Source organism: Alligator sinensis, unplaced genomic scaffold (assembly GCF_000455745.1).
Source record: "Alligator sinensis unplaced genomic scaffold, ASM45574v1 scaffold111_1, whole genome shotgun sequence".
Taxonomy (NCBI): domain Eukaryota; kingdom Metazoa; phylum Chordata; order Crocodylia; family Alligatoridae; genus Alligator; species Alligator sinensis.
In genome coordinates, this window is record NW_005841875.1 from 2,167,072 (window position 1) to 2,181,967 (window position 14,896).

The 14,896-nt window shown below is 41.5% G+C and overlaps 2 protein-coding genes across 9 annotated transcripts in view; both read right to left on the reverse strand.

The window, feature by feature from the left end:
- CATSPER3 (cation channel sperm associated 3) overlaps positions 1-14,896 on the reverse strand; it is a 59,631-nt gene that overhangs the window by 39,563 nt on the left and 5,172 nt on the right. The gene's annotated exons all lie outside the window — the stretch shown is intronic.
- The window catches only part of PCBD2 (pterin-4 alpha-carbinolamine dehydratase 2), a 32,046-nt gene continuing 20,364 nt past the window's right edge, over positions 3,215-14,896 (reverse strand). For all 5 annotated transcript variants that reach the window (XM_006017196.3, XM_025196041.1, XM_025196044.1 and 2 more), the window contains 2 exons: positions 7,196-7,276; positions 3,215-5,321 (listed from right to left, as the gene is read on the reverse strand). In XM_006017196.3, the coding sequence (XP_006017258.1) occupies positions 5,226-5,321; positions 7,196-7,276 (177 nt within the window). In that variant the 3' untranslated portion in view covers positions 3,215-5,225. The remainder of the gene's footprint in view (positions 5,322-7,195; positions 7,277-14,896) is intronic.

Below are 14,896 nucleotides of genomic sequence, written 5' to 3' on the forward strand. Positions count from 1 at the left end.
GAGATCCGCTCCTTCCTTCTGCAGCTATTTTCCACATCTGCACAGTCAAATATGCAGCATAAGAATCTTGGATCAGCCTCCTCAGTCATCTCCAGACTCAACGATGACATCCCCATATACTGGAGACTGTCATCCTTGTATCAAGGGACTGCCAATGAGGATGATGAGCTTGACCCTGAAATCACCTGGTGAGATTCTTTGGCCTGGGCTGTGTGGGACATAAGACTACATGCTCACAGCGGTCCCTTTCTTGCCTCAGAAATCCATAGATCTATATTCTGAAGGTATTTTGAACAGTGTCAGCTACAATAGCTTCATCTCTGCCACTTGGAATCAGTTAAGATGCTTTAGGCACCACTGGGCACATCTACACATGCAGTTAATGTGACTGAATACACTCTGGCTCAATTTGAGCCAGAGTAAACTGATCCCAATGTCACCATCTACACGTGCATTTAAGCATGGTAATTTACTGTGCTGCCAGATACCACTTGTATCTGGCAGGACTATCCGGCCTGCTGGACAGCACAGAACTGACACACTTAGAAACCACTGTCAAGAAGAAAATGTTGCAATGGACCAGCCATATCAGGAGACTGGGACGAGACTGTATCCCTTATATAGTGAGATTTGAGATAGCTCTAGAAAGCGGGGTCACCCTCTGTGGTGGTACCATGTGTGCAAAAATGATATGAGGTTGTTCAACCTCAACATAGAAAGTCAAGAGGAGTGCACAGAATCCCATCCGATCTGGAGGGAACGCATGGCACTGGGTACAGCTCAACATAAAGCAGCTTTGATCCAGAGGATGGAAGCAAAGCGAGAAAGAAAACAATGTGTTGTAAAGTTGGACTCCCACTCAGACAACTTATGGATCTGAGACTTATAGGAAGCAGTGTCGCTCTCAAGTTGGGCTTGTTAGCCACAAGAGGATGCATCCGGCATCCGACTAGACCTCTTACAGCATGCACCATGACCCAGAGAATTCATGGTTGCTTACTAGAATTAGGAGGGGCTTTTTCCCCTAATGTAAGTAAAATCACTTAGGGCTAGAAAAGTTTGGTGCTGGAGATGGATATGGAAATTCTAGCATAGTTCTTCCATCCGGTGCTGCTCCCAGCCAGATTCACTCAAGAAAAACACCAACTTTTTAATGTTGATACCTACATTCTGCCTATGCTGCAGCCAAGTAACAGTGAAGATTATGAAGGAAAAGGATGGCGAGAACTCTGCCAAGATTGTGTTGGACAACACCTTGCCACCCACGTATGAACAGCTTGGACTTTAACACATACATGTCATGCTTCCGTGGTAAAGGACTTGCCCAAATCTGGTCACATCCCTTCAAATTCGCTTCTTTCCTCCTTCTGTTTTGTCCCTCTCATTCTACTTGGTCTTTTGTTACAAAGCTGTTTTTCTTTGCACACAGATTCTGTAATGAGAATTTGTTTCTGTCGCTTCCCTTTTATTGTTTACCTGAATGCAATATTATGCAGTGTGGGAGGAAACATTCACACATGCAGAGCAAGTGGGAAATACTGAGTGCTATTAGCACTGTTGGCTACCATGAGGGTAACACTGTAGTGGCAGAAGCCAGCACTCCTGCAGACAGTCCAGTGACTTTAATTCTCCTTTAATTACTTTTCCAGATTCAGTGCAATTTTTGCACTGTTTCCTGAACAGTTCACCAAGGGCTTTCATCTTTTGCAATAGTCAAAAACTTATTTCTGACTGTCCTGTCCAAACCAGAGATTTCACTGGTAATTGAGATCAGGTTTAAATTAATCCATATGCCAGGGAGTTATCTTCAAGCAATACAGCTGCTTAGTGACAGGTTATCCAAACACTACACCATAATGAACCTGGAATCAATAACAAACACTCTAATAAAGTATTTATCCTGGTAGCTGCTGGTCATGAGCTGAACTGTGTAATACGTAGGGAGAGAAAGGAGTGCCATTCTAAATTGGGCTGTGATCCTAAAAGCTAAGCAGAGAAAGTACTGATCAGTGCTGGTTTGTTAAACCATAAACATAAAAAATTAGGACACTGCACAGAGGGTATTTTTTATTTGCTTGCCTCTTTTGACTCATCAACACCATGCAACTAGGTGTGATTATGGCTGTAGAGATGTCTTTTAGATGAGACTTAGAACTGTGGCCTTGGCCACTTCCATCATCAAGGATCCGATACTATTTTTCACAAGAGAAGAAGCATCAGACCACGTCTGCTGGTCTGTAACCAACACATGTAATGAAATTCTGTCCATATGAATTTCCCATGTAGATTTAATGGAACTCGGTACTGCTCATATTCTTAGGTAGTGCTGCTGTACTCTGTACTCAGTTGCTATTCTCCAACCAAGAATTTAGGAATGAGCAAAGTGACTGCTTCTCCCTCTTTCAGTACCAACACACATTCTCTCTGTATGCAAATAGCACGTACATGTGCGCACACACACACACACACACACACACACACATACATACACAGGAAGGTTTTAAGAGAGACAGACAGACCTGCACACATGGTGGACTACAGCTAGATGGCTCCGATTTAGCTAAATGCCTTGGAGTTATAAAGATAACCAAGGAGAAATCAAAGCCTTTTCAGCAGTTAGGACACGGCCAAGATTCCATTGCCACTTGCTTTGCAGAACGCAGGTAGTTCATTATAAAAACTAACAGTGTTGGTGAAGGGAGTGTGAGGGGTTCGACAGGTTTGGGATGCAATTCAAAAATGCTAAGAATTCTGTCAAAGCCTAAAAATGGCCCTTCTCTAATGAAAAACCAAACCAAACCCCAGGAGAATGTCATTGCTTTTTGTGCTGAACAATGCAGGTATCCAGCAAAAGCAGGAAAGGGAAGCAGCCAATAGCAACTTAATAAAAAAAAAGCAGGCTGGAGGAAAGAGTATTGCCTCTGAGTCAGAGGTGAAATCTTGGCCCCATTGAAGCCAATGATAAAATTCCTCATAACTTCAGTGGAGCCAGGATTTCACCCTAAGATTCTGCCTCTGAAGTCAAAAGTCTTTACATAAAAAAGGGAAATGATTTCCACTGCTAGTTCAATGATAGCTTAATAAAGTATTTGTTACAGCTCTCCTTGCTGAGGGCATCTCACAGCACTTTGATATATGCAGAAAGTTAACAGGCAGCGAAGAAAAACCTCTGTCAAAAAGTTGCACTGAATTAAAAACATTTCCAATGTAATACTCACCTTTCATGACAATTTATTTTGCCTGGTTTCTATTACTATGCGACAGACCTCAAAAATAACAACATAGTACAGCATGATACAACTAACCAATATCCCAAGGGATAACATAGTGGCAAATTTTTTCCTAACATGATGTAGAAATTAATGTTTTAAACACAAGACCCTAAATACAATTTAGGCCAAAGCCAAAGAATTTTGTCACATACATGTATATACACAACTATGCAGAAACAAATTAGAGAGGTATTTTGATTTTCGTTTTTATTCAAAGCATTTGCATAATAGACCATTTTCTAAACAGCCCCCTCCCCCCATCTCTTTTCAGAGCCCATTAGAGAGACTCAAACTTTTAGGCTTGACAGTTCATTTATCCATGGTTGACACGATACACCAATTACGGTTTGGGGGCTTTGGGAGAAAAGGGGGCTTGATTAATTCTTTGTTGCAATGATCATTTAAAAATCGTGTCCAAAAAATCCTTTGCTTCCTACAGGCAAAGTCAGACCGTTTGTAGAGAGATTGGTATTTTAGCACATAAAACTTGAATTGACTTGCTTCTAAGTTTTAACCCTATATCCCAGGGATGGTCACTAAAAATAACTCTTAGCCTTAACATCCTACAAATTAAAAATTAATTACTGCTGTCTATCAGTGTATGACACTGAATTAGTTAAGGATGCATTATTCATTTCTTAAAAGTGTAATGACTGGAATATTTCTGTATTAGCTACTGGCAGTGCCTCCAAAATTATCAGAAAGACCAAAAATCCAACAAGTACACCAAATATTGCTTTAGCAATCATTCAGCATAGATCTAGTTTCCTAGTTATAAACTGTGCCTCTGGTGTCATCATAATAAATGCCTAGATGCAGGGGTGGAAGATGCCAATCGTTCTTTAGGTATTATCTGACAGGTTTGATGCTACAGGCTAGGTATACATAGTAACAGGACTACAAAGAAGGGGCCTGTCCCTGCAGTATTTGCTTGGGCAGAAATCCCACCGCTGTCCATGGGAATCCAATCTGAGCCAGTATCACAGAAAAAGACCAAGTCTTTACAATCTGGGGTCATTGTAAGGAATGGTTTTCTACCCACTTGGCAAGTCATGGAGGCCTTGGAATTAGATTAAAAAACAAATTACTGTGACTGTAAGAAAATGGGTAACCAGAACTTTCACACTAATATGGCTTCATAGAAGAATCTAATGTGGCCTCTGCTGCTGACAGGACTGACTGGTGTTACAGAAGCCGCTCACTACTCCTGCAGGCTCTAATGAAACGTGAAAATGTCATAACAAGGTAAGGGCACAATCCTGTAAAATGCTGAGCACCTGACCCTCCAGTGCAGCAACGCACTGAAACCCATACTTACCATAAGTACAAGGATGCTCCCAGAGCATATATGTTAAGTGACTTATGTGCTTACAGTTTGCTGGATCAGGGCCAAGGTGACTGAGACATTCACAAGATCAAGCCCCATGTGTACAGCTAAGAAGGGGGTCGGTTCTCAAAAGCATCTCACTGCTGTGGTTCTCTGCATGCAAAAGTATAGGGACAGGGGAGGAAATAAGTCACCCAAATGCCCTGCTTGGCTGGGCACCAGGAACAGGATCCATTTGCTTGGCAGCAGCCCCAGGCTCACTCTGGTAGAGCTGCTGCATTACTAGGCGAGATTACTGTGGACTTGGGGAATACTCATAATTCTGGCCAGGCTCCAAGTTTCCTTCTGGCTTTCATGTCTTGTAGGATAATGGTGACTCGCATTCTTGGGTTTGGTGTTTAATGTTAAAACACTCTTTTAATTTCTAAGACGGGGCTGTTCAAAATAAACCTGGCTGTTTATCAGCTACACGGGACGTGTAACCAACACGGGGATTTGGATCTCAAGAGGCACAAGGGACGGACTCAGTGGAGAATGTAGATCACCGCACTGACCAAGCAATATTGTTTAGCTATCAAGTGTTTTCAAAGCAATAGCATTTTTACAAGGTTTTCCATATTCAGTTACTACACAGAAGCAGCCGCCTTGTCAATGAACTGTGCCAGCTTCACATCTCTTTTGGTCAGTCCCCCACAGTCATGGGAAATGAGAGTTATCTGAACCTGTAAAAAAGAGGAAAGGAAAGGGATTACTATTCACATTCCAATCTCCTCTCTGCAGACTGATCAGAATTCAGTGGAAAATGCTGTCTATGCCTCAAGGGGTAGGGGTGCCTCTGTAATGAATTAGGCTAGAAAAAATCCTCCAAGTAGACTGCGAATCTCTCAGGTTGTCCAGGGACTGAGCCATCCTAGGTGAGCAGACTTAGCCAAATCTGGAGAGTAACCAAAGAGAGCCCCTTCACAGAGTAGAGAAGTAATTTAGGCTTTGCATTCTTGGGTTTCATCCAAGGAGAAGTGTCTGATTAAATTACTCACTCTTCACATTTAAATTCCACGTATTGGTTTCACAAAGAATTTGGGCCAACAACCAAGTTGCAAAACAGTCAATTCAGTGACTTGAGTGTTATGTTAAAAAGCATGCTCCTAAAGGTGAAGCAACTGGTGAGCTCTTGGCAGTCTTGGAAGCCTGGGAAGTCTTCACAAGTGGGATGTGAGCACTTTGTGTGATCAGCTCTTAACACAGGGCTGTCCAACCACTAAGTGGCCAGGGGCCACATACCATGCAGCAGGGGCCGCACCTGCACAAGCCCTATGGGTTGCCACACAGGCAGCTTCCCTCCTCTCCCCCCAGCTCCCTGGCCACAGGCTCCCCTAGCACTGCAGGCTGTGCCAGGCAGCCGCCAGAGGTCAGGGCAGAAAGCAAAAGCTGGAGAAAGGAGAGGAAGCCTGGAGACTGCTGGCTGTCACAGCAGCAAGAGAACTGTGGGGAGTGGCGGCCAGATGGGAGCCTGGGGGGGTGGGGGGGATACACAGATTAACCCATAATGGGCTGGAAGTCATTAGAAATTTACTTAATTCTACCTTTTTTTCTCTTTTTGAGATCAGGACACACCAATGCTGGTCAGTCTCACCTTAAAGCACAACTACAGTACTCTGCCCTAGCTGGAAACAAGCAATGCTGTCTATGTATGGTTATAGAAGTCCTCCCTCTTTCTATTTAAGTGTGCTTACAACATATTTATCAATGAGGGAAATTTAAAAAGGGCTTAATTAACCACAGTTACTGGAAAATAAAGGGAAGGTGATCATTTCCTCCAATGCAGCGTCTTTTGAGGGTCTCTGTGTACCCTCACATTTGGTCTCATGAGGCCCCTGTCAATTAGGTATATATTAAAAACCATTTTTGTAAGTTGCCATGGTGAATGACAGGGACCACAGTATTCAAAATGTAAGTGTCAAGGCAAGTTGCCAGGCTTGTACTTTGACACCTAAATGGCCTGATTTACCGAAGTCCCATGCACCCAGCAACTTCCATGGAGGCAAAGGCGAGCCGGAGAGTGTTCAGCAGTCTTGAAAGTCAGAGCATTTATTTAAATGGCCAAAACATGGATTTGCAGCCTAACTTTAAGATCCTCCTTCTAAATATCTTGATCAGAGAGATTCAGAGACTTCTCCAAGCCACATGGCCAGGAATAAAGGATCTGAGAGAGGAACCCTGGTGTCCCAGCCCTCATTGCCTACTTCTAACTGACAGAGAATCTCTTCGTGCTATAGAACTCACAACTTTAAAGGTAGGAAGCACATGGAGTTTGGACACACTGCCCACGGGTTTAATGTTAATTCCATTATCATAATGGAAACAGCAGTTATCACTGGCTGGCTGTGCTTATAGAATAAAATCAAGCTGCTGATTTATTTTGCCCCTCCCTGGGGCTGTGTCTTTGCTGCAAGCATTTTTTTACAGTCTCCAGGACCTATTCTCCTCTGCTGTACAGAAGCTGCACAGCAGAAATGGCAAGACAGAAAGGGCTGTTCTGTAGGATGAACTAGTCTAGTAAATTTACAAAGGTAACTGAAATGATTTGCTGTACTACCTTGCTGTACACATTAAACCATTCAGGATGATGATTCATCTTTTCTGCCTGCAGAGCAACTCGTGTCATAAATCCAAAAGCCTACGATAAAAAGAACAAAAAGAGAATGATTCTTCATCTGTCAGTGTTCAGATTGGGCTGAAGTTACTGTCATGAGCCTGAATAAATGTGTTCCAACACCCCAAGGATTTTAATGACCAGGGTGGGCACAAACTACTCTCCCAGTGCTTTATCTCCATCCCTTTGAGCTGAAGAAGTGGGTCATCTTTTGGTGCTTCCCTGCCAAAGCAATTCCTTTCTCTGGACTGCCCTCTTCAGCTCTTCCTTGCTATGGCAGAGACATGTCTCCTGGTTTCCTTTTGCAGCCCATGCTCCAGGAACGCACACCCATAGCACCACAGCTTCCTCCTGCCAAGGGTCACAGTCCTATCAACACTGTGACACTTATTCCAAGCTTGGTTCCCTCTAACCAGCATTACCTAAGCAAATCTTAAGAACAAACAAAATAGTCTCTTGAATAAGAATCACATTCAGATGCACAGGCTGTAAAATTAATCTAGCAAAAATCATATCACCCTTCCTCCTTCCATCCCACCCTGTCCAACTGCTCAACTCCCCAGGGGGTACTGGTATCTCTGCAACCCAGGGCATTTCCTGAACAGTGGCAGTCCATGCACTTTTAAGCTACTGCTTCTGCATGGGAACCCCTGTAATCAGGAATAGCAGGAGAGAAGAAGGGACCAGTAGACTATATCTTAGAAAGGGAATGAAACACTTGAAGAGGGAGCCAGGAGCCCCATGGAACAAGAGGCACTCACAACGTTTTAGATTAAGGGTGGAGATTAGTGGGCAAAAAGAGTTCAAAAGGAAGGTAACTACCAGGTTTAAACCAAGCTGGCAACTTGAGAGATACAACATAAAACCTCCCAGTCACAGATTTCACAACAGAGTCTACCACACAACCTGGCTTTTGTAATGAATTACATGTTTGCGTGAAAAAGTACTCCCCCTCCCCCCTTGCAGGTTTCTGCCAAAAGATACAGCATTATGCCACAGCACAAGCCAATATATCACAGCACCAAGCATGTACAGCCTTGCACAGTAAGAACTGGGAAAGAAGGCCTGGCCTGAACAGGACCTGGATTCCCAGGTAGTGTGTGTTCAGATGTCACTATCATGGGGGAGTTGGCACAAACTGGAGGGCCAAAGGAGAAGGGATTAGCTTGTTTGTTGTTCTGGAATTACAATAACCAGGGGAAAGATAGCTGTCAATGTCTAGAGCTCACAACACCAAAGCAGCGAAGTGTGGGAAGAGGCCGCTGGCAATCCCTTTTTCAAACCTGACTGCCTTCCTGAAGGGGATGTGATGGCTTTCCTGCTGCTGCGAGAGCTCTGTGCCTCGGTGGATACCGGCAAATTATCCCACCTAAAATGACTTATCCTTGGACTCGGCTGACGAGCAATTATTTCACCGTTAGCATAAGAAAGACATCTCAAGCATTCACCAGACAGTCCTAACCCCTACCAGGTCTCCGACCTCCCTGCCACCAGCCATTTCAAATGATGCAAAGTATTCATTGTGCTTTACTATCAATTGAGCGAGGGTGTTTCCCAGGAACATAGACCACTCCCAGTATCATGTCCAAGTGAACCTATTTTTGGGAGAGGGCTGGGGTGAAGAGATGGTGGTGTTGCTTCTACTCTTCATAAGTGTTGGATTTAAATGAGAAAAATAATACATTTCCCATTTCCCCACTCTAACGCTCTGCACTGCACACTCCTTCGGGACATAGGTTAAAGGAAAAACTGTAAGAGGTCTTTGGCAAAAATGTGCAGCAAATAGTCACATTATATAAAGAAACCTAGGGTGTCCATGTACACTGAGACCGCAATCATACAATGGGCCAATACAGACCTGCACAAAGCCCTGGGGAAGTCAACGGGGTTGGTAAACATAAGGGTCCATGCAGGAAGGAGTGCTGCACGCTCCTTCAGGACATAGGTTAAAGGAAAAACTGTAAGAGGTCTTTGGCAAAAATGTGCAGCAAATAGTCACACTATATAAAGAAACCTAGGGTGTCCATGTACATTGAGACCGCCAATACAGACCTGCACAAAGCCCTGGGGAAGTCAACGGGGTTGGTAAACATAAGGGTCCATGCAGGAAGGATCAGGACTGAAATAAACACTGTAGAACAAGACTCCTCTTCCCATATATAATCTGGTTTGTATTAAAATACTTGCCTAAAGTTAGTATCTCAACATGAAACCTACCTGCTTAGGTAGTTTTTAGTGCTAATTTATAAAAGAGGCTGTATATGATCCACCTTCCATCAAGCAACAGCCATTTCAAACAAACATGTGGTCAATAAATAACATATAATGGTTGATAATAGTTTCAGCCTTTTTTCCTCTCACAAATTACAAACCTTTTAAGCAAAAGGATCAGTGCCTGGATGAAGTATGACTTTGTAAGTCACTTTGCCAGTCAGATGAATGCAAACATTATAATCAGAGCAAATTATTCTAACGAGGTTTGTCATTTGGAAATCACCAAACTGTCAGCAATTAAAAAGCTTTTTTCTTTGACCCAAGAGCATTTCCAAAAATCGGGAACTCTAACTTCCCTTGAAGCTCTAGATAATTTCACTTGGAGTGAAGAATTATGTTTAAAAAATTCCAAACACTGCAGTAAAATGCTTCAAAGCATAAAGCAGTAAGCTGCACACCAGATATTAAGGGTACCTTGGAATATACACATTTATTAATAGTTCTAAGGTATATGTTTTATTTAAAGTTGTTTTGGAGTGCCCATCACCATAACATCAATCTTACTTACATGAACATACCAAGTTAAAGAATTGCCAAAAAAGGGTAACTTAAAAACCTAGTGTTTCAGTCCAGAAAGGAACAACATACAGGGCAGGGGAAACTGGAGGGAAAAATCCAACCAATCCTAAATATGCACTACCAGTATGGATAGTCGGTACATGCATACAGTTTATATTCTGGTCCGAATATTTATTTTGTTGCAGGTCCAGCCCCATTCACTCCAGACTCAAGTAGGAAAAAACAAAAAACCCAATAACCAAACTTCAGAACCGTTAAATCAAACCATTTGCTAGGCTCGCTCTCTCTCACCTACTGATGACAAATCCCCATCAATTGAGTAGCTTGCCAGACCTACCCTCCCACCACACAGTTCGCATCAAGCCTGCCTGACGCCTAAAAGAGGGTGTTACCTTTTGGTTGAGTGTTAGCCTGAAAATAGTTAGATTTGGGATTTCTTGAAGTATAATGAGGAATGGTTCCAAAGCAAAGTGTCCTCCGTGGAAAATGTCCCGTTGCACACTCTTAAGAGCTCAAGCCTGGAAATGGGAATAAGAGCTTTCTGGCTGACCATACAGAGGTCTAACAGCTAAAAGGATCCCAGAAGCACTGCTTTGTGAATATATACACTTACGCATATTTACGTGAGGACATGTAAACCCTGCTTTGCGCCAAGCAATTTTTCTTTGCCAAAAGTTGCATTTTAATTGTAGCCTACTTTACTTACAAACAAAAAGAACACATCGCCCACTAAGAAATTGAACAGTAACTCTGCTGAATAATTTCAACAGCACAATCTCCATTAAGACCCTAAATACTTCCAATGTTAATTAAAAGAATTAAAACTGTATTGTTTATGAATCACCTTTATATTTGTACAGCCATAACCTTGCTCTTAGAAAACACAAGTGGCTCTAGAAGGAAAAGATATTTAGGTTTGATTAGATATGAAAACACTATTACATAATCAGTTTGGACATTTCTTCACGTCTTGAAACATGATCAGTAATTTAATCTAATTGGTGATCAAGGAAACTATCTTGTGATCAATTAAAGTAATTACCACATTCCGGCAACACAACCAACCTTAATTGGAGTTGGAGTCTGCACTTCTTCAACCTTAATTAAAAATAATGAAAATTATTAAACGGTCTGCAGTGCAAGATCATTGTCAAGCATATGTCACATGATAGCACTGTCACTGGGTATTGGTGGATATAGTTTATCTGACAGCCAAACATTCCCCAGTGCAGGGCGCACGTGTTTTTCTTATGCCAGTAAGTTTGAACATGGCCTTGACCTTAATAGTATTGTTTGTAACAGCTTTAGCCACAAAAGAGAGCACTTTCAGTTCTTAATTTGCAAAAGAAAAATAAAACACTCTAGGCATTTTAGAAACCATATACTGCTATTTTAAAGGCAAGGTAGATAAGCAACACTTCACTCCCTCACATGGGATGTTTTGAAGAGAAATATATTAAAGACTCCAAAACAGTCTGCTCCTTTTCTACTGGAAACTCTGAGTGTATTTTAGATAAAAAAAACTAATTCTCTGTAGTAAAATAAATTCTATTTCAATCATTTTGACTAAAAAAAAAATTTAGAAATAAACTCCTTGAAATATTTAATCACATTCTTAAGTCATGGGGAAAAAAAACCCAGTGAGCCAATGGAAACCCCATTACCTAAAACACGGTGGAAACACCACAAGGAAACAGACTGGACAGAACAGTCCCGCCTGGGCAAGGAGCTGGGCTGAATGGCCGGAAAGACCTTTTCCATTTCTATCTTTTAAGAGTCCGAAAAGAAAGAACTAAACCTACTGATGCTGTATTTATAGCTCAGCTGCAATTTCTAAAGTAAATATTCATTTCCTTGGTGCTGCCAGCTTTGTCATGTCTGTCATGGGGAAAAGAATTCTTCTGTAAAGCTACTCCTAGAAGATGTAGTTATACTGAAAGGTAAAAAGGGGGGAAATAAGGGTGAGGGGGGACTTATGAAAGCTCACCTGGCATACCTAGCTCAGCTAGTGCTCAGAGGCTGCGCTTTTAAAGCAGCACAACATGCCATCACTAAACACGACTCGATGCAATTTGTGTTTCTTGAGAATGGTAAAAACAGGCCGATGTGCTTAGCTTTCAGAAAGGTATGGAAAGATGAAATTCCATCCATCTCTTTGCACCATACAACACTTAACAGCTTGAGGAGGCTTGCAGAGGCCCTCAGATAATCTGCTATTATTCTTCCTTTCACACATCTTAAGCAACGAATCAATTCATCTTAATACTTTTTAAACATGCTCCCTTTGTGCAACGCTTGCCAACATCATCTTGATGAGTAATACATCAAAGCAGTGCAGGTTCAAGTGTTGCACTAATATATCACTGCAGGGTGAGTCCCCAGTGATGGATGATCATAATATATCTCAAGAACAAAGCATCTGACAGTACTTTACTCCAAAGATAGGGATCCTCAAGAAAAATGGCCCCAAGGCCCAGAAACTTAACAAGCATTTTATTTATTTGTTTTAAAATGCACAGGTTATGAACTCCAGAGTGTTTTAAATCCTTCACACATTTATCCAATGAAAACATATGCTAATCACAAGTATATTAAGGATTTTGTTTCCAATCTGTCATTATAATACTAGAGACAGTATTAACTTTGACCTTATGCAGTATAGAGGCTACCTGTCTTTGTAGCATTACTACGTAATGAAAAACACTACGTACCATTCCCCATTATTGGTGGGAGGCACTTCAGTAGCCAATACCTGAAGTTACGCTTTAGGATATATAGGGCTTAGCACATTCGCATTCACATCCAACAACAAAATAGCATCATGACGTACTTACTGTACGTTGCATTTTTCCCCTTTATCTTTCATGCAGTTTGAATTCTTGTTACTATAATTATAAAGCCAATTCCATATCAGACCTTAGTTCCAAACTGCAGAACTTCATCGCATTTAACCCTAAAAGCTAAGTCAATTAAAAAAAAAAAAAATCTAAGAACTCAACCAATGTTCAAAATGGTAAAGAAAAGATTCTCTGTGAGGTATTCATTATCAACTCTACTCCTCTCTCTTGCACCCATTACTACATTATCAGTCTCCCATGTATATTAGACAGATGTGGCACTAGAGAGCAGTTTTCAGTCTCCTTTCCTGACATTTATTTGAGTTTATATATTAGCCATGAAAAATAGTTTCCTGTTTTGCTTTTTACAATCTTTCCAAGAACGGTGGGAAAGCTCTCTGGAAAGATGACCAAGGCAAGCCACCGTGCAGCTAGCCACTGAGTTAAGCTGACTCCTTCCTGGAAGCCTGCTCATGAAGTGAAATACCTCAAGCAGCAAACTCGCTCTCTCCTGGCTTTGTAAGGTTACGCTACACAGGAAATCTCATCTGCCTTGGGGCATTCTAGATGGAAATGCAGTTGCTGATGACTTGACCTATATGAAGATAAGGAGAATACCATCAGACTGGCAACAGCAGCTACAGAAGGAGCACTGTATGTGGAGCGAACGCACTCACTCACTGCAAGTGGTCCATGAAGACCAAGCTACACAAGCTGGAGCCTCTGCCTGCTTCCATATTCTGGCCCAGACCTGGGAACGATAATAATCCCTGGAAGTGACTAATCAATGGGATCACAGAGGCCAGAACCTCTGCAGCTCCTAACAACTGCACACTGTTTCTACAACATTACCCTGATACTTAAGGCTTGAATCAGCAAAATGCTAACCATCCTCAACTCACCATCTGCCAAGCTTTGCTCAGTGCTTTGGAAAATGATGTTCATAACTCCAAAAAAGTCCTGAGAAAGGAAACTGATGGGGTATTGCATAAAATCAACACTAAGAGGCAATGTTTGTTTTTATTAGACTATCTAAAGAAACATCAATACAACCTTAACCGCAATTGCTTGTCTTATGTTCATCCAAATTCAGAATATTCCATTACAAAGCAAATACGGACTAGCTGCTAAGATTTTTCCACCCTGATCTTCTCATCCCACTTGCACATAATTTGAAGTCTCTTGTTTGGTCTGAAAGTTACTCATTAATTCACATTACAGCAGTAAATGCGCCACTCCACATTGTATGTTAGAGCTTCCAGAGCATGTGAAAACCTCCATGCTTTATTCCACAAGAGGCTGTCTCTGTCTTGCAACACTTGTTTACAATTATGTCAGTGAAGAAACTAGCTAGCCAGTTCTATATCAAACATTTTGACAGCAAAAGCACAAACACTGATCTATTCTAAGTCGTTTGCCACTCTATGTAATCTTGGAAAAGGCATTCTTGCCTTTGATTCTCAAAATGTTTATACTTCATACATTATGCAAATAGTTTTTATATATTAAGAAATAGTGTGAGCAAAGCTCAAGTTAAATTAAATTCTTCAACAATAACCTTGCCAACGCACTGTGATTTTCCTATAAAAAATTATTCCAATTTGTTGATCTTACATTGGATGAAACATACTGTAACAATCTTCATAATTTATGTCCTGTTGGGACACTATGATTTAAAGTAACATAATACAGACCAGCATCACCGCTAATCTAAACCACCTGACCAGATAAACAACAGTTTCCCCTTCCCTCTTCACCGAGGGTATTTCTGTTTATTGTCATATGATTTACCAATTTTAAGAACACGAAGAATAAATGCAGGCAAACAGAATTGCAGCTTAGAGGTATGGCCTTTCTTACACTGGGAAGTTTTCACACACAGGTACCAGTCTAATGTCAGGAGTTGCAGCAGACTGAAGGCAATTTAAAGAATTCTGACCTTGGGAAAAAAAAAACAAAGTGAAGAAAAGATTGGATTCATGAAGTCCAGTATGAACCAGGTGAGTGTTAGAAG